The sequence below is a fragment of the Lissotriton vulgaris genome, chromosome 5, assembly GCF_964263255.1.
Source record: "Lissotriton vulgaris chromosome 5, aLisVul1.2, whole genome shotgun sequence".
Classification (NCBI taxonomy): domain Eukaryota; kingdom Metazoa; phylum Chordata; class Amphibia; order Caudata; family Salamandridae; genus Lissotriton; species Lissotriton vulgaris.
The window spans coordinates 1,733,038,502-1,733,066,050 of NC_141693.1; the positions used below are offsets into that span (position 1 = coordinate 1,733,038,502).

The following is a 27,549-nucleotide window of genomic DNA, read 5'->3' on the forward strand; positions in this document are numbered from 1 at the left end:
GTATCCGAATGCCGAGAATAGAAATCTTGTATAAACATCAAGTTCTGTTCCATGCAGTGAATCATGTATGATTACAAATCTTCCTATTATAAATCTTGGACGACTATTAAAGATTGTCCGGTAGAGCGGTCACAAAGTAAATAAATAATGCAAACATCCAGCACTAAAACCTAGATTATCACGCCAAGTGTTGAATATACACACTTCCACGGGATGGCACATGTAGCTGTGAGCAGCTACATGTGCCATCCTGTGGAAGTGTGTATATTCAACACACCAGCTGGCATTGCAGTGACCACAGACGCAAACACTGACCATCACAATTTATCATACAAACTTACTACCACACATAAAACAGACGCACAAGCTGCCACGTCAACTACAATCACATTCTTATACATATAGACTGCCACACACTCCTGAACATACCCATACATGTGCAGACATTTAAAACATTCAAACATCTAGACCCACCGCAGTCTGCATTCCAGAACAAGCCTACACAGAGTTGCAGCTAGAATCACATGCACACCCTTTCACATACACAGACTGAGAAAGACCTACATACAAAACCATGTGATGATACACGTAGGCATCCACCCATAACCTTCGAAACATACCACATTGGATATGGTGAAACACACTTTATGCAGACATACAAGCAAACTGACACACAAAACCGCTAGATACATCTCTACATGTAAAAGTATCACTTACACACTTCACACTCATTTTCACATCCACACAGACTCAGATACACGCAAGCCAAGATACACACTCGGACATGCCCTCACATACACAGTCATACAACGTTTACAGAACCATACAAACTCTCACACACACATTGCACACAAAATCCTGGTATAAGCAGATCTCTGCATATATACACCTAGACACTCAGTTACTCAAGCCCTCATATGCACGCAGATTGTCTCACAGAATACCAAGCACTCAATAACACTTGTACTTACTCTCACATACAGTTTCCGCGACACACAATACTACACACCCCTATGAACATACTGGTACAACTGTGGTACCAGAAACATATATTCAGCCACAGTCAGTTTTGAATAAGTAGGCACCTGATAATTTGGAGAAGTGTGAGGGCATTTGAATGTTAACATAACTACAGCTACAATTAATAGAGGCCAATAGACAAACTAAGGTTAAGAAATGAAATCTGAGAGCTGCATGAGAACCGCAAAATCGCAACAAAAATTTAAAAAATTGTCAGAAGGACAGGACATGATTGATTTGCTTCCATGCATTTAACCAAAATACACTAATCAAAGGGCTTTCACAAAATAAGTGAAAGAAAGTACACGAAGACCAGCATAAAATTGGTAAAGACAAATCCAGTTTAGTGATAGAACCCGTGGTGACAAAGCATCTGTTAAGAAACAATTATAAAGTATCAGCTGCAAACACTGATCTGGATGCAGCCAGACCTTTACTCTATATGTCATTCCATATCTGTGAAGGCCAAACAATATTGAGGCCTGACTCCCAGTACAGCTGTTGTTTTTTTTAGTAGGAACATTGGTTTGTTAAAGAATAGAATACATTTTAGAGATTTAAGCATTGAAATGTTGCAGCTATCCCACAAGACGGGTCACCATTAGAATGAGAAGGTTGCGAGTAAAATCTGGTTCTATCAGCCATAGCAAGTCACATTTTCTCATATTCTGCATAAAAAGTATGAGGCAGGGTAAAATTGCTTTGCAAATAAGAGAACGGTTGAAAGTATTGTGGATAATATGTAGGTGAGTTCAATTAGTACTTTTTTCTTTCAGTTGTTTCCAATATTCAACTTTGTTATTAATTGTAAAAGCACTATTGTACCAGCTAAACGAGGCAAGAAAGGTCTCATTTTTAGTTAACATAACAAACAAGATTGGATTAAATGTTCTGCATGTGTTTCTGAAGATATGAAAAGAGTACAAAGTTGGCTTGTGCGCCATAGATATAAATTCTGCCAAACAAATAATAAGAAAATTAGGTTTTTCCCTATATTAACTCTAATAGGTAATTGATCATGATTTGAGTCTAATAACCAATATTCAGCTTGTTTCAATGAGAGGGACATACGATATACAGAGAAATATGGGAATGTTACACTTTTATGCCCTTTAGTGATTTCAACGTAGCACTTACAATTCCAGATGCCTTTGAGTTGCATAACAATTGATTAATAACAAGTCTGTAATTAAAAAACAGATTTAGGAAGATGAGCTTTAACATAGAGATTGATTTAAAGTTTATGTGCAGAAACTTCAGTTTAAAAGTATCCAACCTCAACTCCCCACTAGGATATGAACAAAGTATTACATTTTTCAGTTAAACTAGACAATTTTTGCTTGATAAAATTCAAATGTATCTTGACCCTTTTTTGACATTGTTAGTGAACCAAAGATCCAGATATTAAATTTTAGAGATATTCCATGCTATATCAAACTGTGGGCACATTGCTTTACACAGAATGTATTCAGGGACAATCTTTCTGATTCATATAAATATATTTTAAAATAGAAATAGAAGAAAAGAGGTTAACCTCCTCAAGGAATAAAGGTAAGGATTTTTTGGGGACCTTTAACCTATAAAAGGACATAATTCTCTCTTCCCAAAATGTTTTTCAATTTTGTCATATGACAATCCCTTAGCATTGGAATTCTGTTGAATTCTGGTTAAAACAGTTCCGGTGAGGGTATAATTAATAGGGGGAACAGAGGACAATATTGATGCATACTCCTCTGTAAAGTAAAGTTATGCCATTAACATAAGTAGTAGCTTTGGGGTCAGAATAAAGCAAAAAAATCATCTTCAAATATTAGATCCATACCAGTTGCAAACCAATGACATGCCAATGCTTTAAACCTAAAGTCACACCCTTGACAATCAGTCAGACACCTTTTCTATCTCCAATATTAAAGCTGCAAATTGCAATTTAGAAAGGGCGGTTTTACTGATAAACATGTAAAAAAGTAATTGAAGACAGACATCCACTAACAAAACCAGACTCTTTAAATCCAATCAAATCAGGAATAATCAATTCAATTCTTAAAGGTATAATTTTTTCATACATTTTACAGTTAGAATTAATAGGAGCGATAGGTCTGAATATTTTGCAAAAAGTAATGTCCTTATCCAGTTTAACCAGAAGACATATTGTGGCTTCAGCAAAGGAAGTAGAAGTGTTCCCTCACAATTAAAAATAGTTAAATAATTCAAATCAAGTTGGAATGCTTAAATCGGAAATCGCATGGACAGCATTAATGCTTTCACCAACATATACATCTTTTTCTAACTTGTATAAACTTACCTTAGCATAGGAGTGTTTTGAGTTGGCAAAATATATTCAGTGAAAGTGTGTTTATTAATTATGGACTCTTGTGCATATAAATACTTGAGATAATAATAAAACACTCAGAAAGGGCATCCATGAATCTACCATTCACAATAATAGATCTATATTTTTTAACTGTTAGTTAGTTTGCTAAAAGTACCAACTTTGTTTTGCCCACCATGAAATTTGACTTCAATTTTGCATCGAGAATACTATAAAAAAATGTGGACCTTAAGCTTGTCTTGTAGAGAGTCCTGAGTCTCTAAGGTGTACCAAGTTTGTTTTAATATTTTGATGTGATCTAATAACTTTTTCAATTTTTTAATACATAGGTTTTTTAGATGTGAAATTAACAATGAACTCTCTAGATGACAGTTGATTTTGAATTGCGATACCTTCCAACAGTTAACATTTTTCGAATTGATTTGTGTTCAGTTAGAATTCTTGGAAAAGATCAGGCATTAAATCTGTATTTAATCTCCATCTATTATTACTGCATTTTAGTGGAGGAATTGGAAATGTCTTAAATAAAAGGTGAATGATCTGAGAATGATATGTACCCAATTTAAAAATTACCAAGGTTAGTAGTTAAGTGTTTACTTGACAAAATACAGCCCTCTCTATAGTGAGTTGAATGGATTGGAGAGAAGAAAGAAAATTCTCTTTTATCGGGGTTACAAATTCTCCAAGAGCATGATAACGCGTGCAGGATATCATATTCTGAAAGGCCTTTTACATTTTATTAGGGATACGTTTACAAGTGGATTTCTCACATTAGGAGGACATTCTGAATACTAGCAGTCAACCTTTTATATTCTTTCAGACAGATATGTCAGGCAAATTAGCACCATATGCAATCAAGGTAGTTAAAGGAACCTCATCTAAAAACCTCTAAAACAGCAATCTACTCTTAGAATACAATTATGGAGCCCTCACATGAAGATTTCTAAAAATGTATAATAACTCTATTCTTTTTGCCAAGAGCAGGATAATATAAAATGTTACTCACACAATCTCTTCCTACTATAGCAGCCTCAGTTTTTGAAACATTCGTTTCTTGCAGCTATGCATTCTTAACACACCAACCTAGATAGGTGAGAGAGATCTCATTCCATTTGTATAGGCTTGTTAAGGCCCTTCATATTCCAAGAAATAAATCTAGTCATTGACAGATATTAAGAACAAATATAAAATGAAATAGCCAAAGACCATACAAAAATAATAAATTAAAGGCATAAAATAAGAAGAACAATTACTATAATGTGATACTAGGCAAATGTATAGAAAGTAAAAATAAGGTCAAAAGAAACAACACATAAGAAAAAAGACAGTCTAGAACCACAAGGAAGAAACTGAGTAACATACTAATGATGAAACTAGGGGATGGGGTATTGTCAAAGCCAGAGATGAACTCTATAGTAATGTAGGTGAATAATATCACATGACATTAACATAGAATAAATACCTCAGGAGAAAATAAGGAAAATGAAGCGACACATGTGGGACTTGCATGCAAGTATCTTCGACAATCCAAAAGCATGAAAAGTCAGAGTCTTTAGGAAAAGGCAATCAAATAATTCAACAGTAGAAATATAGCAAACATAACAAAGGTAAGATCGAAGTTATTTAGAACCACGTCCATCTTATCCTATTTTGTTTACAAATGTACAACTTAAGCTTGTTTGGATCACTATAAGTAGTAGTTTTGTTCTTAGAACCATTAGGCCAAATGTCACATTTATGTTTCTCAGAGCAGTTCCTAAATCCGGGAACTCCTATCTTGTGGCTATAGTTGTCTACGCCACATCTTGTAAAATATAAATTATTTTTACAATCCCTGGACTGATTCTTAATTTTCACTGACGTGATAACTTTCAGCAAGTCTGTGATGTCTAAGAATACCACAATACTACCTCTGTGTTTAACAATGCAATCCATGACATCAGCCTTTTTACCAAGCCTTTGAGCTCTCTGAATATTGCCATTGGATACATCTGGATTGTTAAGTAATTTGGGAAAGAACATCTTTTAGAAAATAAATCATATCCTCTCTTTCTAATTTATCCGTAGTTCCTTAGATTAGTAAATTATTACAGTAATTTTCAATTTCTAAGTCTTTGGTGTGCCTTACAAGCTCCGATACTTCAGTTTCAAGATATGTAATCATATTAATATATTTGATTTGTTACTCGATGATGTCGGTTCTGGCCTCCACCTAAGATCATTAATTCTCAATTCTGCCAAGCCTTTTTTTTGTTTCCTCCATAACCAGCAATAGAGCCCTTATTTCTTCTTGTATAATTTCTATTGCGGGATAGAAGATTATTTGATGTATCAAGGAGGATCTTTTTTGGTTGTTTAGACAGAAGGGGATTCTTTGTTTGCGTATGAGGCAGCCACTTTTGAAGCTGAAGGCTTCACATCATCTGACAGGTGCAAGCTTTGATGTGCAAGTTCCATCAAGGAAGCATCAATTGAAAATTTAAACTAATGATCAGAACCTTTTATGAAGTCTTTTTGTTTGCTAGGTGGAAAGGAGATTTATAAAAATCATAAGATGTTTTTACTCTTTCCATCAGACCGTAACCTACAAATACCATAATGGCACATAAAATTCCCTAAGTATAAGAACATATTCAAAGACACTGTATAAATAATTAGACCAGTCAGTTAGATCTTAATAGCCAATGCTTTTTAAACTTAGCTTGTGAAAAGGCAGGATATGTCAAATATTAAGACAATTGAAAAGATCAAGCTAATTATTTGCAATAAATTATGTCAGTGAATGGCCGCTATATAAAAGGAGAAGACGGAACCCTACGGTGTAACCCATCAATGAATAGGTGAGGCAAGAAAAAAACAATCAAATTTCTGAGAAAAGTAACAATGAAGGCACCTTACAAACCAGCACATTTGTAGCACAGTGGCGATATATTGCAAAGTAACAAAATTGCTGCAGCAGAATGATTCAGCATATCATGACAAGTAGATTAAAATAAATGATGAAAGCTTCAAGGAACTTTAGATAACTACTCACCCTTCTGGAGCAGGTATGTTCTGACAAATGCAAGTGCGTTCGTTTCACCCTCTCTGTCTTCCAGTAATGGGTCCATAGCTATCCCGGAGCTGAGCGGCAATTTATGGCACCAAACCAGACCAAGTTGACTGTATTTTGACCACTGATTTGACTTTGTAAGTGCTATGAATAGATCGTGGTCTTGATTTGCTAAAGGCAATAATTGTATGCCATGCAAAGGGTTGGCAGCGCAAGGTTCATGACATGGTTCTCCTTATGAATTTGTAAATACAAACTGCGGGAATAGCAATTCTTGGACAGGGGAGGATAATGGAACACCCTCAGATTTTGTGCGGCTTTAGGGGAAATGCTTTCTCCAGATGGAAAAATGTTATCCCTGTTGAGAAACAAATATTGTAGTGGTGCATATGGGTGTATTTCCCCAGTGTGGAATTATACCCTTTGTTTAACTCTGCTTTTGGGAAATAGCTTATGCCACATGACATGAAATTCCATGCAGTAATCCTGGAAAGCTGCAATGGGTGTAACTTTCCAGGCATACTCCTGTGAACCTTTGTGAATTCACAAACATTGTACATTTACACTCACGTTTAGGATTAAGTCTGTGGGTGTTAATATGCAACTTATTTGTAAATGGACCCAAACATGTCCGACCTTATGCTAAGGCACTGCTAATCTCTCTTTTCAGGGAATCCATGGAGGGATCTGCACGGTCCTGTGTCTCCCCCTTCATGCCCTTCTCCTGGTTCTCAGACAGTGGCAAAGGATCCGCCTCATCAGGGAGCACAGTCTCTCCAACATGCTCCCCAAAAAGTGAGGGGTTCAGTCCCAAGAAATCAGCATCACAGGTAAGAGCATCATCCCTCTGTTAAATGCAGACTACCTGTTTTTTAATAGTGTCAATAACTGGTGTTTAGCTTGTTTCTAAGATATTGGCAAATAAGGGAACAGAAGAAGGAATATATATGGTGAAGATATATGGTATATGGCCATAATCAGTCGGCGTAGTGGAGCAAAGATCCCAGACCTTCTTATTCCACTGTTGATAATCTCTACACTAGACCCCGCCCCTTTCCAATTTCCCTTCTCCTAGACAGTAACACCTATAACAATTAGTAAAGACATATGGCAAGTGTACCACTGCTTAGGTTTGCAAAGCTAGAGAGGTGAGTTTTTTACTACATTTGAACTTTTCGTGTTGGGTTTACCTCCCCCTCTCACCATTTTCTTTGCTTGGAGGGATGATCAAACACAATTTGAGCTAGTTTTTATTATAAAGTTTCACTGCAAGCTTCTGGAATTCAGCAAACGCTAATTCAAGAAAAATCTCAGTACAGATGGATCCCATAAAAGGTGCTGTCAAATTGTAATAAATGGCAAAACCCGGGGAGAAGCGGTTAATCTCAGCAGTGCTGGCACGTTTAAGTACGCCTTGTGTACAACTAATGAGCTAATTAATATAATGTGATGTTTTTGCCACTGATCCAAACATTAGATCACTTCTCGTTGGTCTCCCCTTCCTCCCCCTCATCTAAAACCATTATCTTTAAGAACTGTGGTAGTAGTGTTAACTTGCACCGTGTCATGGGGGTCAGCTACCTTCATCCCTGTCATTTTGGGTAGCAGTGCCTAGTGGTTTGGTTTTCCCATCACATATTTGAGCCTACAGATCCCACCATACCTTACACAGCGTCGCTTGATGAAGATGGCCCTCTAGGCATGGTGTTGCTTTCATCTACAAAGAGGACTGTTGTCAAAAGAGAGAATGTTAGAAGAAGATACCTGTGGGCAAGGAGACACATTCACACCCTTAGGGATTGTTGTAAACATAACAATGGAGGATCATGTGTGCTGGCTTACCGTCAATAAGAGATGCCACTTCAAGCTGCTCATGCACACCCAAAAAGCCCTCCACAACACGGGACCGGATGAACCGAACAACCTCCTGACTTTCCACCAGCCCACCAGACACCTGCGGTCCACCTCCCTGGCCATCAACCCCCACATCCATCGAACTCGAGCTGGAGGATGCTCCTTCTCCCACCTCACTGCCAAAGCCTGGAACAGCCTACCCATTCACCTCCAAACTCAGGGATGGCCTCAAGTCGTGGCTGTTGAAGTAGCCACACCCCATACAGCGCCTGGTTACCCCTCAGGGTGATTAGTGCACTCTACAAATGCTGATTGAGTGATTGGTGATGTAGCTCCTGCCTTGTGAAACGCAAGTCTCAATAGAAGCTGAACCCTGGCTCTCCTAGAGGGGAGGGATTTCTGATGGAAAGTGGAATTGTGGAAAGGAGTGGACTGGTGGGAGGGTAGTGGCTCAGACTAGCCTGCAAGTCTTGAAGGTAGTAGACAAGATATCATAGGCAGGAAATTAACTCAAATGGCTTTTGTGACACTCACTACTGCAGTCACCTGAGAGTGCGTTGTCTGTGTGCATAGAGTATATTGATACTTGTAAATTGATACTTGTATAGCGCACTACTCACCCGCAAGGGTCTCAAGGCGCTTGTACGAATACCGCTGTGGAACCCATCCTGGCTTTCCCTGTGAGGCGTCCACTCCTGGGCACCCCCAAGGTGGAGGCCAGGCATCCTTAGCGTTGTGGGGGCCGTTGTGGAGATTAAGCAAGCTGGGTCCTAGTGTGCAGTAACCATTGGTTGCTGTGCACACTAAGCCTGGTCCCTATGTGTGGTCATTTGGGTTCCCGTTCATAGTGAGTTGTGCACCTGAATGGAGTGACTCATGCCCATGTAGGCTTTGTGTGCAATGAGATGGTTTCTAGTAGGTGGTTTGGGTGATAGGTGCTGGATTCCTCTGTGCAGTGAGTTGGTTTCCTGTTGATTTCCTGTTTGCAGTTGGTGGTGCAGTGAGCTGTGTGACTGTGAAGAATGAGTTGGTTTTCTGTGCTTAGTGTATGCACATAGTGTGCGGACGGTAAGTTTCACTCTAATTAAAATAATTTTGACTGAGCAGGGCTTATTTTTTGCCAAAGCCTTGACTTATCAGGTGGTGTTTTGGGTGGTCTCGCCTTGTGACCTGTGACTAAAGGGGGCTTTTCAAAAACCTCCAGAGTACTGTGTTACACTCCATGTACAATGTGTAAATCCACAGGCATGTCTTGGTGCTGAATAAAGACAACACTGGCCACCACTGCCCCCCTATCACTGTTCCTAGAGTCCCCCTCTCACACAGCCCCCAGTGCCTCTTACACTGCTCGATAGAGCCCGCTTCCTAGCCTGCACACCTGTGTTACCTCGGCATATTGTCTAAAAGTGCAAGCTTCTCACAGTGCCCAAGAATATGAACATTTCACACTACCACAGTGCCAGGTGCTGCCATCACGTGCGAGTGCCATCTCTTCCCACTGCAAGGAGCTGCCCTCTCCTCCCACTGCAAGGAGCTGCCCTTTCTTTGCACAGCTCACCAGCTCCCCATCCTCACGAAGCCCACCAGTATCTGTGCCCACTCCTATCCAGACCTGGACTCCTGTGGAATATGCACCCTGGGAAAAAAATACCGCCCATTTGTTATTGTTTGAGGAGTCTGCAAAGGCCTTGGCATGATACCTAATGGGATTTTAAACAAATGTTCATGTATATATTTCTAACACGGCTTTCGTTAACGCAGCCCTAAAACACGTTTATTAGTGCTTGCTATTTACATCTGCTGTCTGAAGCTGTGCAGATAAGAGCTAAAAATGCTGCCTTTAGGTAATTTTGCTTATTTTTATAGTGGCGGGACATTAAAACACTGGTGGTGGTAGAGAACCGGCCAGGTGGCACCCCTAGCCCTAGGAAAGAGGCGCCTGTTTACTCCAGACATGCCCAGTTTCCCCTGTTGGCAGCACCCATTGGTTTAAAAGGGGTGCTGTGTCTCATAACCATCCAGTGCCCCCATGCCAGGGCTGGTGGGCACATGCCCTCCTCTCTGGGCAGTTAACACTCTGATAGTGAGAGGTACTCCTGCACCGAGGCCCCTGGGGTGGGGCAGATCTTGGTAACCTCCGGTACCATTTTGGTGATAGGAGGGGCTGGGCCACTGAGAGATGTTAATGCCCACTATGATTCCCAAATGATGGCACATTTGGTGAGCTCAGTCAGTCCTGATCACATCCCCAGGCTTGAAAGAACCGCCGCATGCACCTTCCATCTCAAAGGTAGGATTCACCAGAGGTCTGAAAGGCAGAGCAAGGAAGAGAGAAACACGCAGCTCTATAAATAGAAATAAGTGCCCTTACAACAGAAACGCGTGGGTTTATATTAACGGTGCTTCAGAAACGCATGCAGCTGGACCGCCTTTCCCTTTCAACTGAGCCGAATCAATTGCTGGAGGCGGAAACATGGTCCTTTGCACTGGAACCTGCCAGTCTCTCCACTGTGTTCTTCTGAAATGCATTCTCGCTGCAAACGGCAGGAACAAGAAATGCATCTTGTGCTTCGTCACTCAACCCAGAGCTCTTCTCAAATGGACATACAGGATACAAGCACTACATTATGTAAGAAACGACCTCATTCGCAAATCCTGCACTGATATGCATTGTTTTGTAATGTAATTGCATTTATATAGCGCTGATTACTGCTAATGAGGCGTTGAAGCACTATCTGATGTCCCTGACACTAAAAAGGCTTAAATAGCAGCCACAGCCTAGTAACACGTCGTTTTTGTCCAGAAGACAATCAGAATGGTCTAAACAGAGACCTGTACTGCCATGGTTAAGACATGATTAAGATATCCAGACTCAGGGAAAGACGGGCAGGAAAGAAGCTCGGCTGAAGTCATGCTGTAGTGTAGTTCATATATTCCCAATAGGCTCTGCACATTGGAATAATATATCATATAGATGTGACGTAGGACTTAGGTTGACTAGGTCTCTATCGAATATATTAAACTTAATTGTGCGTGCCAGCTAGCCCAGAGGTCACTAGAAACGTTCTCGAATAAACAAGAAGGGATTCGTTTCTGACAACCGCATAAACATGACAACTTTGTTTCCCCAAGATAAACCTGATCTTCAGAGTCATGGAAACAATAGACAGATATTTTACTCAGTCATTTGTGCATGCTTCATTTCACAAGAGGTGCAGAGAAATGGAGAGACGGGCGTTTTCAATAAAAGTATTTATTGAACACTCTTCTTTCTCATGCAGAAGAAATGAACTGCTACAATCATAAGACTGGCTGTAAAGTATAATGCGTGCAGCAGGAAGAGTATTATAAAATAAAACTGTAAAAGCATGGCATGGTTTCTAAGCCATAATTTGAATTTGAATTTGAATTTAAAAACATTTGTACAGCGCTCGCATACCCAGCGGTTTCATGGCGCTAGTGGTGATCAGTGGATGGCAGCAACAGAGAGATTTAAGGGTAGGCTTGAGTGAACAAAAAAGTTTTAAGGTTTTTCCGGAACAGGGGGTAGGAAAGTGAGGTGCGCAGAGCAATCGGGAGGGAGTTCCAAAAGGTTGGAGCCAGGACAGCGAATCTCGCTCCGCCCGCCCTCTGCTTTTTGAAGCGGGGGATGGTAAGGAGGGCCAAATGGGCCGAGCGAAGTTCTCTGCCTGGGCAGTATGGTTTGATGAGGGAGCAGATGAACTCGGGAGCAGTGCCCGCTCTGGCTTGATAAGTAAGACAGCCGAGTTTAAACAGGGCACGCTCTCTTATGGGGAGCCAATGCAGAGTTTTGAGTAATGGGGTGACCCGATGATATCTGGGAAGGCCATGGATCAGGCGGGCCGCCTGATTCTGCACCAGTTGTAATCGATGGATCATGTATGCAGGGGCTCCGTTATAGACTATGTTACCGTAGTCTATACGGGACAGTACCATGGCCAGCATGATGATTTTTAAAGCTGGGGGGGGGAAAGAAACGGGAAACTTTCCTAATTACTCTGAGAGAAAAGAAAGATGAAGAGACCACGGAGTTAACTTGTGGGAGAACAGTGAGCTGGGGATTAAGAAAGATTCCCAGGGTTTTCACTTTGGGAACCGGGAGTTGAGGGGCACCAAGGGAGGGGGGCCAGAAGGAAGAAGACCAGGGACTGCAGCCACCTCCGGTCAGGACCAGCTCGGTCTTGTCCGGATTGAGTTTGACGTGGCTGCAGTTCATCCAATCTTGAATGAGGGTCATGATGGTTTGAACGTTCAGGGCAGATGAAGGTGAGTGGGACAGGTTGAAGATTAACTAATACATACATAAATAAATAAAGCCTAAAAGTACTCAAGTGGTGCTTCTAAAATATGCCTTCCCAGATGCACCTAACCTAAGTGTAGTATGAGGGAAGAAGTAAGTGTGGTGTAGCATAAGTTTAGTATTCTTTTTGCCATGAATCTATCCAAGATTTCTCTTAGGGTCTAATCAGCTCCTTACCTTGGTTTAGAATGAAGGAGGTCTGGTATCTCTCTGTTTCTGGACTCGATTTCCTAAAACTCGCAAGGGGAGCTTGAAAACACTGGAGCTGGATTTCTCAGCAATAGAAAAGACAGCGTCTCTCTCAGTACGTCTGCTGGAGGGTCAGCTTCCTTCGGCACTTCCTGTAGCGAGATGCGTCGGGCAAGTAGATAGTCGAACTGCTCCAAACCACCGTGTGTTTGCTATGGCAAGTGTGGGCATATTAATACCTTGAAGGTGCTGAGTTTGACGTACAGTTGGACATAATAACATCATCAAAGAGTCGTAGTTCTTTGAAAACTCCATGAGTTCTTGGACAAATCAATATTCAAGCAAGGGGAAGTCCCTAACTGCTGAAGCTGAGTTTTCCAAGAAATCGTTGTGGCTTTTCGGAACTAGTGGAAGTAGCCATGCCGTATTTGGACTGGATCGGTCATGTCTAAATATGGTTATGATTTCTATGCCTATATAAGGACAAGGTGATTTATACCCATATAAGGGCATGAATCGGGAAAATTACACTGGGGTCCTAAAATGCTATACAACAATGCAGTCTGTGGGGTTCCTCCAGCCCAACTGCTTAATGCATCCGGGCTGGAGAAACCTAAGTGCGCATGTGTGTTTTGGTTGGCCTGAGCCGGCGGGCCAAACACATATGCGTACCTAGGGAGTGCACAGTCCCTCTTCCTCCTCCCTCCCATGCCCCACTTGCCTAAACAAGTTGCCTCAGAGCCGGCAAACAAAAAATAAAACCATGCCAGAACATCGCTTTACTTTTTGTTTGCTGGCTCTGCTCCCGGCAGTGGTGTGCCACTCCTCTGCCATTGTGGAGGAGCCGCCATTGCATGGCACTATGCACCAGAATAGGGTACCTCTCCACCCCCACCCATGAAGCGTGTGTAATGGCTTGTATAGACACCCCCTCAGGTGATCCAGCTTTAGTGAAGTGTAATGGCTGGATTTTCTGTTTAGATGGGATCAGCCCCCAGGGGCCCCTGTGACCCAGCCAAAACGTACTCACCTTCCCTCCTTAGATCGTATTCACAATGAGTAGATATACAGATAAATATACAGGTTGCACCTAAGAATGGGGAATAACAATATACATATACGGATTTTCTACAATATCTTATTCACATCAGTTGGCCTCGCGGTCACCCCGACCCAGACTGTTCTACCCTAGGGCAGATCTGACACACAATCCGGTGTGTCTACACATGGGCCTGCAGAACCCAATGCTCCCTTTTCCAAATTGTTCGCGATCCTGCGAAACTAAGCGCCAGTATCCTCCCTGGCGTTCTCACTTATTCAAGCCACAATCCAGTGGGTATACACGTTGGTCTCCCCCCCAACGTTCTCATTAACGCCGCATATCAACGACGACCACATTCCTATGAACCATTATTGGGATGATATCTCAGCAATCTACTTGGGACAAAACTAAAATAATAACTTTGAATATGGTTCCAGATTGTATAGTGTACTTCCTGCTCTTGGCATCAAAGGTCCACTCACTCCCTCTTTATTCGATTACCATTTACCTGATCGGGATTTCTCATCCGTTCACCTAAATAGCGCTCAACTAGGAGTGCGGTTTACCCAGATTGAACACGAACACCAGGTACACGATAATTCTATATGAATTAGGGTATTTATTAACAATAGACATAAATCACATTACTATGCAGCATCACATTTACAAAGGAAATAAAAGGTAAAGATTAGAGTGCACATACTACATGAATTGGGCGGACATCACCTGGTTAGTGGGAAGTCTGGACTCGGCAGTCATCTAGGCTCCTGTCTCGTCTCTGGGTCCTGGCTTGCCTTGCAGTCACCCTCAGCCGTCACAAGTACACGTCTGCACCGCTAGGCTCAACCTCGTCTGCTCTCCCTCAGGACCTCGGAACCTTGCTGTTTATTAGCTACCGTCTCTCTCTCTCTCTGTATCGGTGCGCTCCGCGCTACTTCTCGTTCAGTCTATCTCAGAGAGTTTCGGTCTTAAATCTTTCTCCGACTCCAAAGATGGCGACTCATCCACCATGGAAAATGAATAATGGCAGAGATGCTAACGGCTAGATGCCGCCTACGGACTAACTGACAAAAAGACTAACACCTTCGCTAATATCAAAGCCCGTTCCTTCATGGAAATTCACGGCCAGTAACCTGCCGCCCACCAAATTCTTGTACCTCCCCGTACCAAGGACACTTTCCCAGCCGGCCGGCCTGAAGTTGTGTCTTCGGAGTGGAGAAAAATACATTCCTTCGATAAGGGTCAGCCTGAACCGGTTCTCTCCAAGCGAACAACAGCTTGAAACTAAAACATTACTCTTCACCTAGAAAGCCTTCTCGAGCTACCGGGCAGAAAGCAAAATGGAGTCTGTCTCGTTTAAGGCCTACGGAGCCCATAATATGCATAGCTCCATGAAAAACAGATCGGCATGTTAGCAAATGAGTGAATCATGACTAGTACTTATATATCGATCCCCTAACTTAAATTCATAAGCCTTACTCTAAGGGAAATTATACGAAAATGCCTTTATATATGTAAGACAGGGTCCCTGTCTATCGGCCTAATCCCTATGCTATGGGGGTGATAGGCTGGAGTCACTCTCCATCATTCTCCTTCTCCAAAGAGCTAGCAAAAAGACAGCCATAACATTACACCCCTTGACTCCAGTCTATTAACCACAAACTAAATAGAACTAACGTCAGTAGAGGAATAATATGAGACAAAATTGACTGATCTACGACCCTTACTAAGTCTAAAAAATTGTAGCAGGGAAGGGATACACTGAATAAAGCAACAAATTGCTATAAGGATACAGACAGCAACAATAACCCCCCCTAAAATTTGTCGCATAAAATGCATGTCAGGGAGCCAATTAAAAAGCCAGTCAAAGAAACCCTGATCTATATGTTCTCTGATTTCTGCAGTCAAGTCGTGGAGTTTGTTAATGTGGGACTGGATATCTTTAGAATGGTCAGACAAATTAAAACAGCATAGACCTTCAAAATCAGAGCACTCGTGCCCATGTTTTAACAACAAGTAATCGATTGCTGCACGGTTTTGCAAAATAGCTCTACGTTCACCTTGGGAATCTAATAATAAATCTGATAAAACAGTAGACGTTTGATTTATAGACTTCACCATCCAGCAGGCCATTTTTCCGATTGTTTTGGCATTATAAACGGCCAATGCTGGAACACCAATAATAGAAAAAGCTAAACCAAGATATTCTGATCTGGAATAAAGATGAACAGAGGAATCACAATCTTCATGTAATGACATTGAGTCTCGGACAATACGGGAATGTGAAGGAGGATGTGAAGAAAACATTAGCAAACTTAATCTAGTGATGGCACATGGGCCACCAGAAATATTCGCAGGAATATAGGGCCAAGATGAATTCCCGCAGGAAAAGAGCCATCCAGCTGGCAATAACATTGAACGATAATGGCTAGTTGCTACTACTAAACGTTTACAGGTCATATTGTTCTTCACTGAAAGGCATGAATTAGGAAGTCTCTTTGAACATAACAAACGTTGATGAAATGAAAAAGTAGTAGCGGCTTGGAGTTTCAATCGCAAACACTCGGTAATAGCCTTAGGATTACAGGTCATCACGAAGCAAAGGTCACCAGGGGTAATATTAAAAGTAGTAATTCTGGAATTAATAGGGATATCAAGGTCTGGAAGAAGAGTACATGAGGGACAGAACTCGTGGGCCGCAAAATCGCCCAGAATAACAATAGGTCGGGCATTGGATACATTAAACACATGGCGCAAAGTCTCAGTGGATGCAGGGACAGCTACCAAACAGGTCGCTAGAATGTCAGTAACACTCTTCATAGGAGTGAGGCAAAAATGCGGAGAGTTCGTCACCCGCTTCGCGAGTGTGACCCAGAAATTTGAAGACGAACGCCACGCAGACCGCGTGGCTCTTATTATCCCATCAACCGGCGTCGGTGGATCCTCTCCTCTCCCGGCGTAGCAAGCCAAAAGGAGTCCAACGCCGACACATCCTGCAGCAGCAGTCCAAAGAATGATCTGAAACAATACAAATACAGGCCTTAATCATTCTCGTAAATAACATTTATCAGCTGGGACAGCTTCCCAGCCATCTTTCCCTGGCTTCATCACCAAAACGGTGTTGTCATGACCGGTCGCAATAATATCAGCCTGTTCAGGAGGATTTTTAGGCGATTGCACCCATATTTTAGCTCCAGGAAGATCAGACGATCCGAAGCCTTTTTGTCCTCGCACAGTTAGCAACGTTGGGGCAGAGCCTTTCTTGATCTCACCACTGAAGACAGGCATAATCAGTAACTGAGCAACACAGTCAGACTTTTTGATCAATAAGTCAGTCTCACTGCTATTAAGCAAGAGAACCTTAATCTCTCCCTGATAATCACTGTCAATCACTCCACCGAGTACTTGTACACCTTTCAGGGCCAGGCCAGATCTAGGGGCAATTAATCCAAAACTACCAGCAGGTATAGAGACACCAATGCCAGTTTCAACAATGATTCGATCTTTTCCTGGGAATTGTGCATCATTTAATGCATGCAGGTCGAGGCCTGCGGAACCTGGGGTTGCTCTACATGGAGCCAAAGCACCGGGGGTAATTTCCCAATATGTGACAGTGGTCGAAACAGAATTAGGTTTTGCATCAACATGTGGAGGAAACAAACGCATCAAAGGAGATTCAGCATGTAACAAAGGACGATTATTTAAAATTAATAAGGCTTGAAGTAGGACATCTCTCCACTGGCTGTAACGGTCATCAGTCAACTTGCGCAACTGTTCTTTCAACAAGCCATTCATTCTCTCAATCAGTCCTGAAGCTTGTGGATAATATGGAATATGAAACACCCAATCTATGTTATTCTCCGTACAGAATTCCTGCACCAATCTTCCACGAAAGTGGGATGCATTGTCTGATTGAATCTGGAATGGGACACCATAGTACAAAATAATGAGCTCCAGCGTTTTAATTGTATTCACTTGGGTAGCATTCTTGCAAGGGAAAGCGACCAAAAGGCCACTATAAGTATCAACCACTGTACAAATGTATTGACAGTTTCTGCTCATAGGGAGCGGACCAATATAATCAATCTGCCAAATTTGGGCGGGCAATTTACCTCGATGTAAGTGGCCTCGAACAATTTGAGGCACTTCTTTCTTTCTAGAATGCTGGCAAATGGGACAATGTAGAATGACATCTTTAATTAAAGAAAAGGGAATATGAATTCCTCTATCGGCAGCCCACCTGTTAGTGGCTTTCTCTCCAAAATGTCCTGCTTTCTGATGGGCCCACTTCGCCAATCCCGCCAAATCAGAATCCTGCATGTCAACCACTGCCTCAGAAATTTTAGACTGTTCATCTGCAATGTTATGGAAAAATTTGTCAAGGGAGTCGATTGGAGTATGAGCATCCACGTGAAAGATTGTTACAGTACTCTGCGGAAGCAATTCCCAAATATCCTGCCACAACTCTTTACCCCACAACTCCTTAGAATGCAATTCCCAATTATGAGAATGCCATGTCGGCAGCCACAACGCTAGTCCATTTGCAGTGGACCAAGAATCAGTGAAAATGTGACATGTACCTGGTAATTCCTGTTTCAAAACTTGATAAACCGCATAGAGTTCAGCATATTGACTACTCTTACCGTCTCCAGTTGTGCTTAACAATTTCTGTGTAATCGGATTATAAGAGACAGCTTTCCAATGTCTTTTGTCACCAATGAACTTCGCAGAACCATCCGTAAACCACACATGTTTTCTATCCTCCGCGGACAGATCATCAAATGATTTACCCCACTTCACGGGAGACTCCTGCACTACGGGAACCGAACACTCACTTTCAGCCTCATTGGAGGGCGCCTGCGCCACTCGCTCATGTAAAACCGCCACACCTTTCGGACCCACACGTGCCCTGTCCTGAATGTACCATTTCCATTTAATCACGCTAGCCTCCTGAGCATGTCCAATTCGATGGGACTTCGGTGAACTCAAAACCCACTGCATAATGGGAATTTCAGGCCTCAAAATCACAGCATGGCCTAAAGTCAATTGCTCGGTATCCACCAGAGCCCAGTAACAAGCAAGCAACTGTTTTTCAAAAGGTGAGTAACGCTCACCAGCCTCTGGTAACTTTTTGGTCCAAAAACCTAATGGCACTTTTTGTCTGCCCTGCTTTTGCCACAAACTCCAATTGGCATACAGGCCTTCCACGGACACATTCAAATCCACATCACCGTCACTCACAGGCCACAAATCCAAAGCATACTGAATAGCTTCTTTAGCCAAATTAAAAGCAGTCTGTTGAGGTTCACCCCATTCAAACGCATTCTTTTTACGAGTGACACGATACAATGGAGCCAAGATCTGACTCAAATGGGGAATATGCTGACGCCAAAATCCAAACAATCCAATAAAGCATTGCGCCTCTTTCCTGTTTCTGGGAACAGCAAAATCAAGTATTTTTCGTTTAACTTGTGGAATCACCTCTCTGTGACCCTCATGCCAATTAATTCCTAGAAATTTTACAGCTTGGGATGGAGTTTGTAATTTGTCAGGATTAATTTCCCAACCTTTTGCTCGCAAACAATCAATGATTTGATCTAAATGGGTTTGTACCTGGTCTTGCGTTTCACCTTGAATCAAAATGTCGTCAATATAATGACAAATCTGAACTTGTGGAATCGTGGGCACCTCAGATAAATGTTCCGCCACCAGCCGGTGACAGATCGTAGGACTATGTACATAGCCTTGAGGAAGACTCCGGAACGTCATTTGACGTCCATTCCATGTAAAACTGAATTGTTCCTGGCATTCGGGGGCAATTGGAATTGAAAAGAATGCATTAGCAATATCAATAGAAGCATACCACGTACCTGGATGCTTTTGAATTCTCTCAATCAATGTAACAATGTCAGGCACTGCAACAGTCAATTTAGGTGTATGTTTGTTCAATTCTCGATAATCAACAGTCATGCGCCAAGAGTTGTCACTTTTGCGCACGGGCCAAACAGGATTATTCCAAGCAGATGTGACCGGAGTAATGACTCCCGCGTCAACCAAATCCTGAATCGTAGCCGTAATTTCTTCATGACCACCTGGGATGCGATATTGTTTCTGAGAAATCACTTTCGTCGCTAAAGGGATCTTAATAGGTGGCATACGTAAACGGCCAACCCGTACGGGTCTGGTCGAAATGTACTGTCTAGTACCAAATTGATAGTAACCATCATTCAAATGCAAAGTCATACCTCTCAAAATGTCAATTCCAATAATGTATTCCAAAAGTGGCACAACCAACACAGAGTATTCTCTACGAGGAATTCTACCAATTTTAATTTCAAGTGCAGTTTGAACTGCGGGTGTCTCTTTACCACCCAGACCGGTGATTGTGAAAGACTGTCCATGAAATTTTCTCGACTTACCATGAATTAAAGTGGCCTCCGCCCCAGTATCAACTAACGCTCGGGCCCTTTGGATATTACGATGTTTCCAAAAAATCTCAATATCTACATAGGGTCTGTAATCTCTGTGGGCCCACCTGCGTACCGGAGCTTGACCTATTTCCTAGTCATTTTTCCTGCGTTACGTCAACCAAGACAGATCAGGGTAAATGTTCTCAGTTTTCTTGGGTATTAGAATTTCTTGTTCATATCCGTCTCCAGTACGAAACGGATTAGTGTCAGGTTCAAAAAGTTGCGAATTACGGTCAGAGAGCCTGTTACGATCCTCCCTCTTCCTTACGTCAGGGGAATAACTCCCTGCATCTCTACGTCTGCTGGAGCCACGATCATCTCTTCCCCTCTCACGATCATCCTCTCTCCCCCTCCCATCATTACGACGGGGGGAACCACCACGTTCATAGCGCCGATCATCACGGCGATCAGAATTCACACGTCGTCTCTCATCAGCACTGTCATCCGAACCACGATCATACTCATTCTTTCGTACACGACGGGCACCCTCCTTCCGATCCAAACCACGCTTACGAAACATATCCCATAGGATATTATTAGGTTCGCCATCAATTTCTTCCCTTTTGACACCATCAGCAATGAGAGCAAGAAACATGTCACGTCTAGAGAACTTATAGTCCCCACCAGTACGACGCTCAGGTCGGGATTGTCTTTCAGGTTTAAACCATTCACCCAGCTCACCAAGCTGACGAACAGACTCGAGCACAGCAGACAAAGGATTGCCAGTTTGATTAATCAATAATGTCATCATGACCTGTTTATAAGCAACAGGAGAAGTACGTATAATGCGGTTACGCACAGAAGATGTTAAAAGACCATCCAATAACCTGTCAGCAGTACTAAGGAAGATACACGTTTTCATGACTTCTTCCTTTAAACGTTGCGACGCATCGCGCAGAGTATACCACGGCTTTTCATCAGTGGGCCAATCAGATTCAGTTGGATATTTATGATTACAGCCATCAGACGCAAGCTGGAGCAAAGAAGTTTGAGCATTACCATTATAATTCCGAAAATGGTCCTGAATAGTAGAATCAGAACTCAAAGAGCAAAATCGTAAACAATCAACAGCATCGAGCATAATACCGGAAGCGCCAAGCTCATAAAGACGCACCATCCAGGTAAGCAAGGTCTCACCAGGCCGTTGTTTAAATCGTTGCAGGATGTCACTAATTTCCTGCTGAGTAAAATCTTCAATACAATCAAGAGCTATACCACCCGGATTACCAGGGGCTTGTTGTAATTTCCGTCGAAAAATTGGGTGAGCAGAAACTGCGGGAAGAGCTTCCGAGGAAGCCCGCATCTTAGATTTAACAGAACAATCAGGGCAAGCTACGTCATCCACACGGGAAGAACGAGCACGGTCACAATCGGGAGTCAAATCAATGCATGAAGCAGATTTACAATCACGTCCGGAGCGAGAAGACTCGCGCTTGTCACCCTCCTCTGCCGAGGAGTCAGAAGTATGAGAATCCCAGATATTACCGTCCCACTCATCGGGGTTCCAATCCATTCCAGCTTTTGCTACAATCATACGCACTTTGCGGGAAGACACGCGCCCACGACGATGTTTATATTTATATCGTGCAATACGGACCGCAGCTCTTTCGGCAATGGTCTGATATGTTTCAAGTTTGTCGGCAAGCAGTTTATTTTGACAACGCAACAAAGTATGCGCATTTTGCAACTCAACACACTGTCCTTCCGTATCTTTAAACTGTTTCTGTAGTTGAACAAACCTCTTATGCAATATTCTGTATGCATTAAGAACAATCCACCCTCTGCGTCCTAAAATAGGAAGCTCATCACCCTTCACTACTGGCGCTTTCTGTAGGCATGAAACCACATCGGCAGGCTCCGCCTGCTCCAAGCATGAAGACCAATTTTCACTCAAACCAGTAGAATCAGCCCACTCACTGGCCAAGGCCTCGTAAGGCGTAGACTCCCAACCGGGAATCTGGATCGGTAATTTGAAAACCGACGATGATTTTTTCGCAAACATAATGACACGCAAAAATTATATACACAATTATAAACAAAATTTCATACGTACAAGCCGAGCGCAAACCAACGATATGAAAACAACACAATGCACACAGGCTTCGTAAACAGTTCGTGACGCCAGATGTAATGGCTGGATTTTCTGTTTAGATGGGATCAGCCCCCAGGGGCCCCTGTGACCCAGCCAAAACGTACTCACCTTCCCTCCTTAGATCGTATTCACAATGAGTAGATATACAGATAAATATACAGGTTGCACCTAAGAATGGGGAATAACAATATACATATACGGATTTTCTACAATATCTTATTCACATCAGTTGGCCTCGCGGTCACCCCGACCCAGACCGTTCTACCCTAGGGCAGATCTGACACACAATCCGGTGTGTCTACACATGGGCCTGCAGAACCCAATGCTCCCTTTTCCAAATTGTTCGCGATCCTGCGAAACTAAGCGCCAGTATCCTCCCTGGCGTTCTCACTTATTCAAGCCACAATCCAGTGGGTATACACGTTGGTCTCCCCCCCAACGTTCTCATTAACGCCGCATATCAACGACGACCACATTCCTATGAACCATTATTGGGATGATATCTCAGCAATCTACTTGGGACAAAACTAAAATAATAACTTTGAATATGGTTCCAGATTGTATAGTGTACTTCCTGCTCTTGGCATCAAAGGTCCACTCACTCCCTCTTTATTCGATTACCATTTACCTGATCGGGATTTCTCATCCGTTCACCTAAATAGCGCTCAACTAGGAGTGCGGTTTACCCAGATTGAACACGAACACCAGGTACACGATAATTCTATATGAATTAGGGTATTTATTAACAATAGACATAAATCACATTACTATGCAGCATCACATTTACAAAGGAAATAAAAGGTAAAGATTAGAGTGCACATACTACATGAATTGGGCGGACATCACCTGGTTAGTGGGAAGTCTGGACTCGGCAGTCATCTAGGCTCCTGTCTCGTCTCTGGGTCCTGGCTTGCCTTGCAGTCACCCTCAGCCGTCACAAGTACACGTCTGCACCGCTAGGCTCAACCTCGTCTGCTCTCCCTCAGGACCTCGGAACCTTGCTGTTTATTAGCTACCGTCTCTCTCTCTCTCTGTATCGGTGCGCTCCGCGCTACTTCTCGTTCAGTCTATCTCAGAGAGTTTCGGTCTTAAATCTTTCTCCGACTCCAAAGATGGCGACTCATCCACCATGGAAAATGAATAATGGCAGAGATGCTAACGGCTAGATGCCGCCTACGGACTAACTGACAAAAAGACTAACACCTTCGCTAATATCAAAGCCCGTTCCTTCATGGAAATTCACGGCCAGTAACCTGCCGCCCACCAAATTCTTGTACCTCCCCGTACCAAGGACACTTTCCCAGCCGGCCGGCCTGAAGTTGTGTCTTCGGAGTGGAGAAAAATACATTCCTTCGATAAGGGTCAGCCTGAACCGGTTCTCTCCAAGCGAACAACAGCTTGAAACTAAAACATTACTCTTCACCTAGAAAGCCTTCTCGAGCTACCGGGCAGAAAGCAAAATGGAGTCTGTCTCGTTTAAGGCCTACGGAGCCCATAATATGCATAGCTCCATGAAAAACAGATCGGCATGTTAGCAAATGAGTGAATCATGACTAGTACTTATATATCTATCCCCTAACTTAAATTCATAAGCCTTACTCTAAGGGAAATTATACGAAAATGCCTTTATATATGTAAGACAGGGTCCCTGTCTATCGGCCTAATCCCTATGCTATGGGGGTGATAGGCTGGAGTCACTCTCCATCATTCTCCTTCTCCAAAGAGCTAGCAAAAAGACAGCCATAACATGAAGTCACGCGCAAAGAGAAACAACAGACATTGACCAGTACATTTACGCTTCAACACAAAAAGGAGAGGGGTTTCCTTAAAAACCACTCAAAACAAATGAAAATGGGCAGTGTAAAAGGAAAACTTAAGAGAAACACGCATCATTTACTTTAGAAGATACAATTGCAAGAAAAGATCAAACTCTTGACTTACCTAGTCACTGAAGCTGTGCTCACAGTGTCAAATACCCAATCAAAGTTCTAAAAAGTGAAACCTCTAATGATAGCAGCCTTTGTGTGCTGCTTGCCATCTAAAATCTCTAGAGGGAGATATCCCACTGTGAGCAAATATTGGGGAAGTTGGCCAGGCCAAGTTAATACAGTAAAGTCCCCTGCGAAGTGGTCTGCAGTAAACAAATGACTTCAAGTATCGGTGTCCCTGCATTCCACCCAGAGGTCACCTTTGAAGGAGAGAAGACCGCTCTTGTCAAGAGGAACACGGTAGCTGAGCAAGAACCCTGGGAGAAAAAAATATACTTAAGACATGGGCATAGTTAATAACAAGGGTCAAACCTGGAGTGCAGCAGTGACAAGAAATTGTAAAAAGAATTGGGCACAAAAATGGCCCCCTGCGACTGAATGTATTGTCATTGGTGCAGAAGTAGTAACTTGCCCAAAGCCATCTGTAATCTCTGTATTGAAAAGGCCTTCCTGAGGAACCCCAAGAGGCTTGAGCCCATTCTGGACTCTTGATCAGATCACTAGATCCCAAACAAATGGAGAAAGGGTTCAAACTGGATAACTCTGAATACTTGGAGTCCCTGGACTGGAAACAAGCATCCTAAGACCGGTTTCAGGCTTTCAGCCCTCATCAGCCAGGCTAGTACTGGGGTGAATGTATGACATTGTTAGGCATTTTGTCCATCAACTGTTGTTTTTGCATTTGTCACCCCGAGTGGGACGGGCATGCTCAGACGTGAGTCCCGTGCTCTCCATGCCACTGGAATCAAGCTATCTAGGCTGATTAGGGCTGAAAGCTCGAAACCGGTCCTAGGATGCTTGTTTCCAGTCCTGGGAGGACGTGGCTTAGCAGTTCGGGCTGAAATGTTCCCATGGGGCACAGGGTCAAGACTGATTTGCATATGGCTAGGTTCAAACTGGAATTGCATGGTGAGCAAAAAAACGATGGATTTAGGCCCAGATCTCTGTACTGGGTTGAATGTATGACATTGTTCTGCAATCTGTCCATCAACTGTTGTTTTTGCATTTGTCACCCCGAGTGCGACGGGTATGCTCAGATGTGAATCCCGTGCTCTCCATGCCACTGGAATCAAGCTATCCTGGCTGATGAGGGCTGAAAGGCCGAAACCGGTCCTAGGATGCTTGTTTCCAGTCCAGGGAGGACCTTGCTTGGCAGTTCGGGCTGCAATGTTCCCAAGGGGCACACGGCCAAGACGAATTTGCATATGGCTGGGTTCAAACTGGAATGACATGGTGAGCAAAAAAAGGATGGATTTAGGCCCAGATCTCTCTACTTGGGTGAATGTATGATACTGTTCTGCATTCTGTCCATCAGCTGTTGTTTTTGCATTTGTCACCCTGACTGGGACTGGTATTCTCAGACGTGAGTCCTGTGCTCTCCATGCCACTGGAATCAAGCTATCCTGGCTGAAAGCCCGAAACCGATCCTAGGATGCTTGTTTCCAGACCAGGGAGGACCTGGCTTGGCAGTTCGGGCTGGACTGTTCCCATGGGGCACAGGGTCAAGATTGATTTGCATATGGCTGGGTTCAAACTGGAATGGCATGGTGAGCAAAAAAACTATGCATTTAGGCCCAGATCTCTGTACTGGGGTGAATGTATGTCATTGTTCTGCCTTCTGTCCATCAACTGTTGTTTTTGCATAAGCAAAGGGAGGTGGTGGGGTTGGGAATGCAATATAAAATTAAATTAAAACTTAACTTCAGCCGCCGGCCGCCTCCAGCATCGCACTGCTTCTCCTCCTCTTCCCGGATGAGGTCTCAGCAGCCCCAGGGATGGACTCCCATCCAATCCCCGTGCTGCAGAGCAGTGCGGGTATTGGTCTGAGCAGGCAGGAAAAACGCCCTGCTCCGACCAGGGAGTCTGTGGGGTTTCTGCAGTCTGGCTGCTCAATGCAGCTGTGCTAGAGAAAACCTAAGTGCACATGTGTGTGTTTGGTGGGCCTGAGATGGCTGGCAAAAACACATATGTGGCACTTATGGAGTGGAGTGCACGTCGCACTCATCCTCTCCTCTCCCATGCCTCAGCCCCGCCCCTTTCAACAACGCTGGCTCAGAGCCGGCAAATGTAAAATAAAACAATGCGCAAGTTTTGTTTTATTTTACTTTTGCTGTCTCTGAGCCAGGCAGTGGGGCGACGCTCCTCCGCCATTGCAGAGGAGCCGCCACTGTGAAGTGAAATTATATTTTATGTACTGGGAGTGAACTGTGAGTTAGTTTTGGAACCTGTGTGTGTTTATTTATTTCTTGTGCACGGAGTTTGTGTCATTTATTTTAGCAAGGTAATTGTGTACATTTTGTTCATTTTCTTTGAGTAATAAATATGTTTTCATCCTGTGTAGTTTATTGCTGTCCTTCTTAGCCCCAAGGTGATTGAACTCCCTTCTAGATAAAATTAGATAGGAGCACCACTATTTGAGGTTTCATTCACTGATCAAAAGGCTCCTTTTTTGCTGACTGCATAGAGCTGTAACTATCTGGGAAAACCTCATGTCAGTACAACATACACTAGAGCTCTGAGGTAAGACCTCATGTCAACACAATACACAACATACAGAAAGGGGCCTTGGTCGGTCCCATGATGTTGCCCTGATTGGATCAGTGACTTTCTGGTAGTACTTTTACTAGATGGTAACCTTAGGGAACCTGGAACTTTCTTTCCAAAGCCATGTTATGCAGTGCACACTGTATATGGGTGTGTTTGGTATGTATGGTCAATACATTGCCTATGAGCAATGAGTTGGAAGTTTGGCTGCTTTAAATTGGCTGCACATTTTGAGAGGGAGATTCTAGCAAGTTTACCTTTCCCATGAGTGTATGTAATCTTTATATACATACACGAACCTTTTCGCTGTAACTGTCTCCTTAACCCTTCCCATTTTTCGTAGGATGTGTTGTCCTTGTAACACCTACTGTGCCACCTGTCTCTAGCACCTTCTTCTCACACCTTCCTTTGCACTATCCTTTACTTTAAATGTAACCCCGATCTAACCCTTGAAACCATTCTAACCAAACCCAAGCCTTACCGCGCCCCTTAGATCTTACTGGAGTCTTAACTGTGATGTTTACTCCTCACCTAATCCTATCTCGCACAACTTACCATACATTATCCTTCATGCAATATTAAACCCTAAATATAACCTAAAACTAACCCTAGACTTGTCCCTAATGGCATCCAGTTCTCATTCATATT

General features: G+C 42.9%; 1 protein-coding gene across 3 annotated transcripts in view; it reads left to right on the forward strand.

Annotated features, from left to right (window-relative positions):
• SAMD14 (sterile alpha motif domain containing 14) overlaps positions 1-27,549 on the forward strand; it is a 257,166-nt gene that overhangs the window by 198,526 nt on the left and 31,091 nt on the right. For all 3 annotated transcript variants that reach the window (XM_086923963.1, XM_086923965.1, XM_086923964.1), the window contains one exon: positions 7,072-7,231. In XM_086923963.1, coding sequence (XP_086780089.1) covers positions 7,072-7,231 — 160 coding nt within the window. The remainder of the gene's footprint in view (positions 1-7,071; positions 7,232-27,549) is intronic.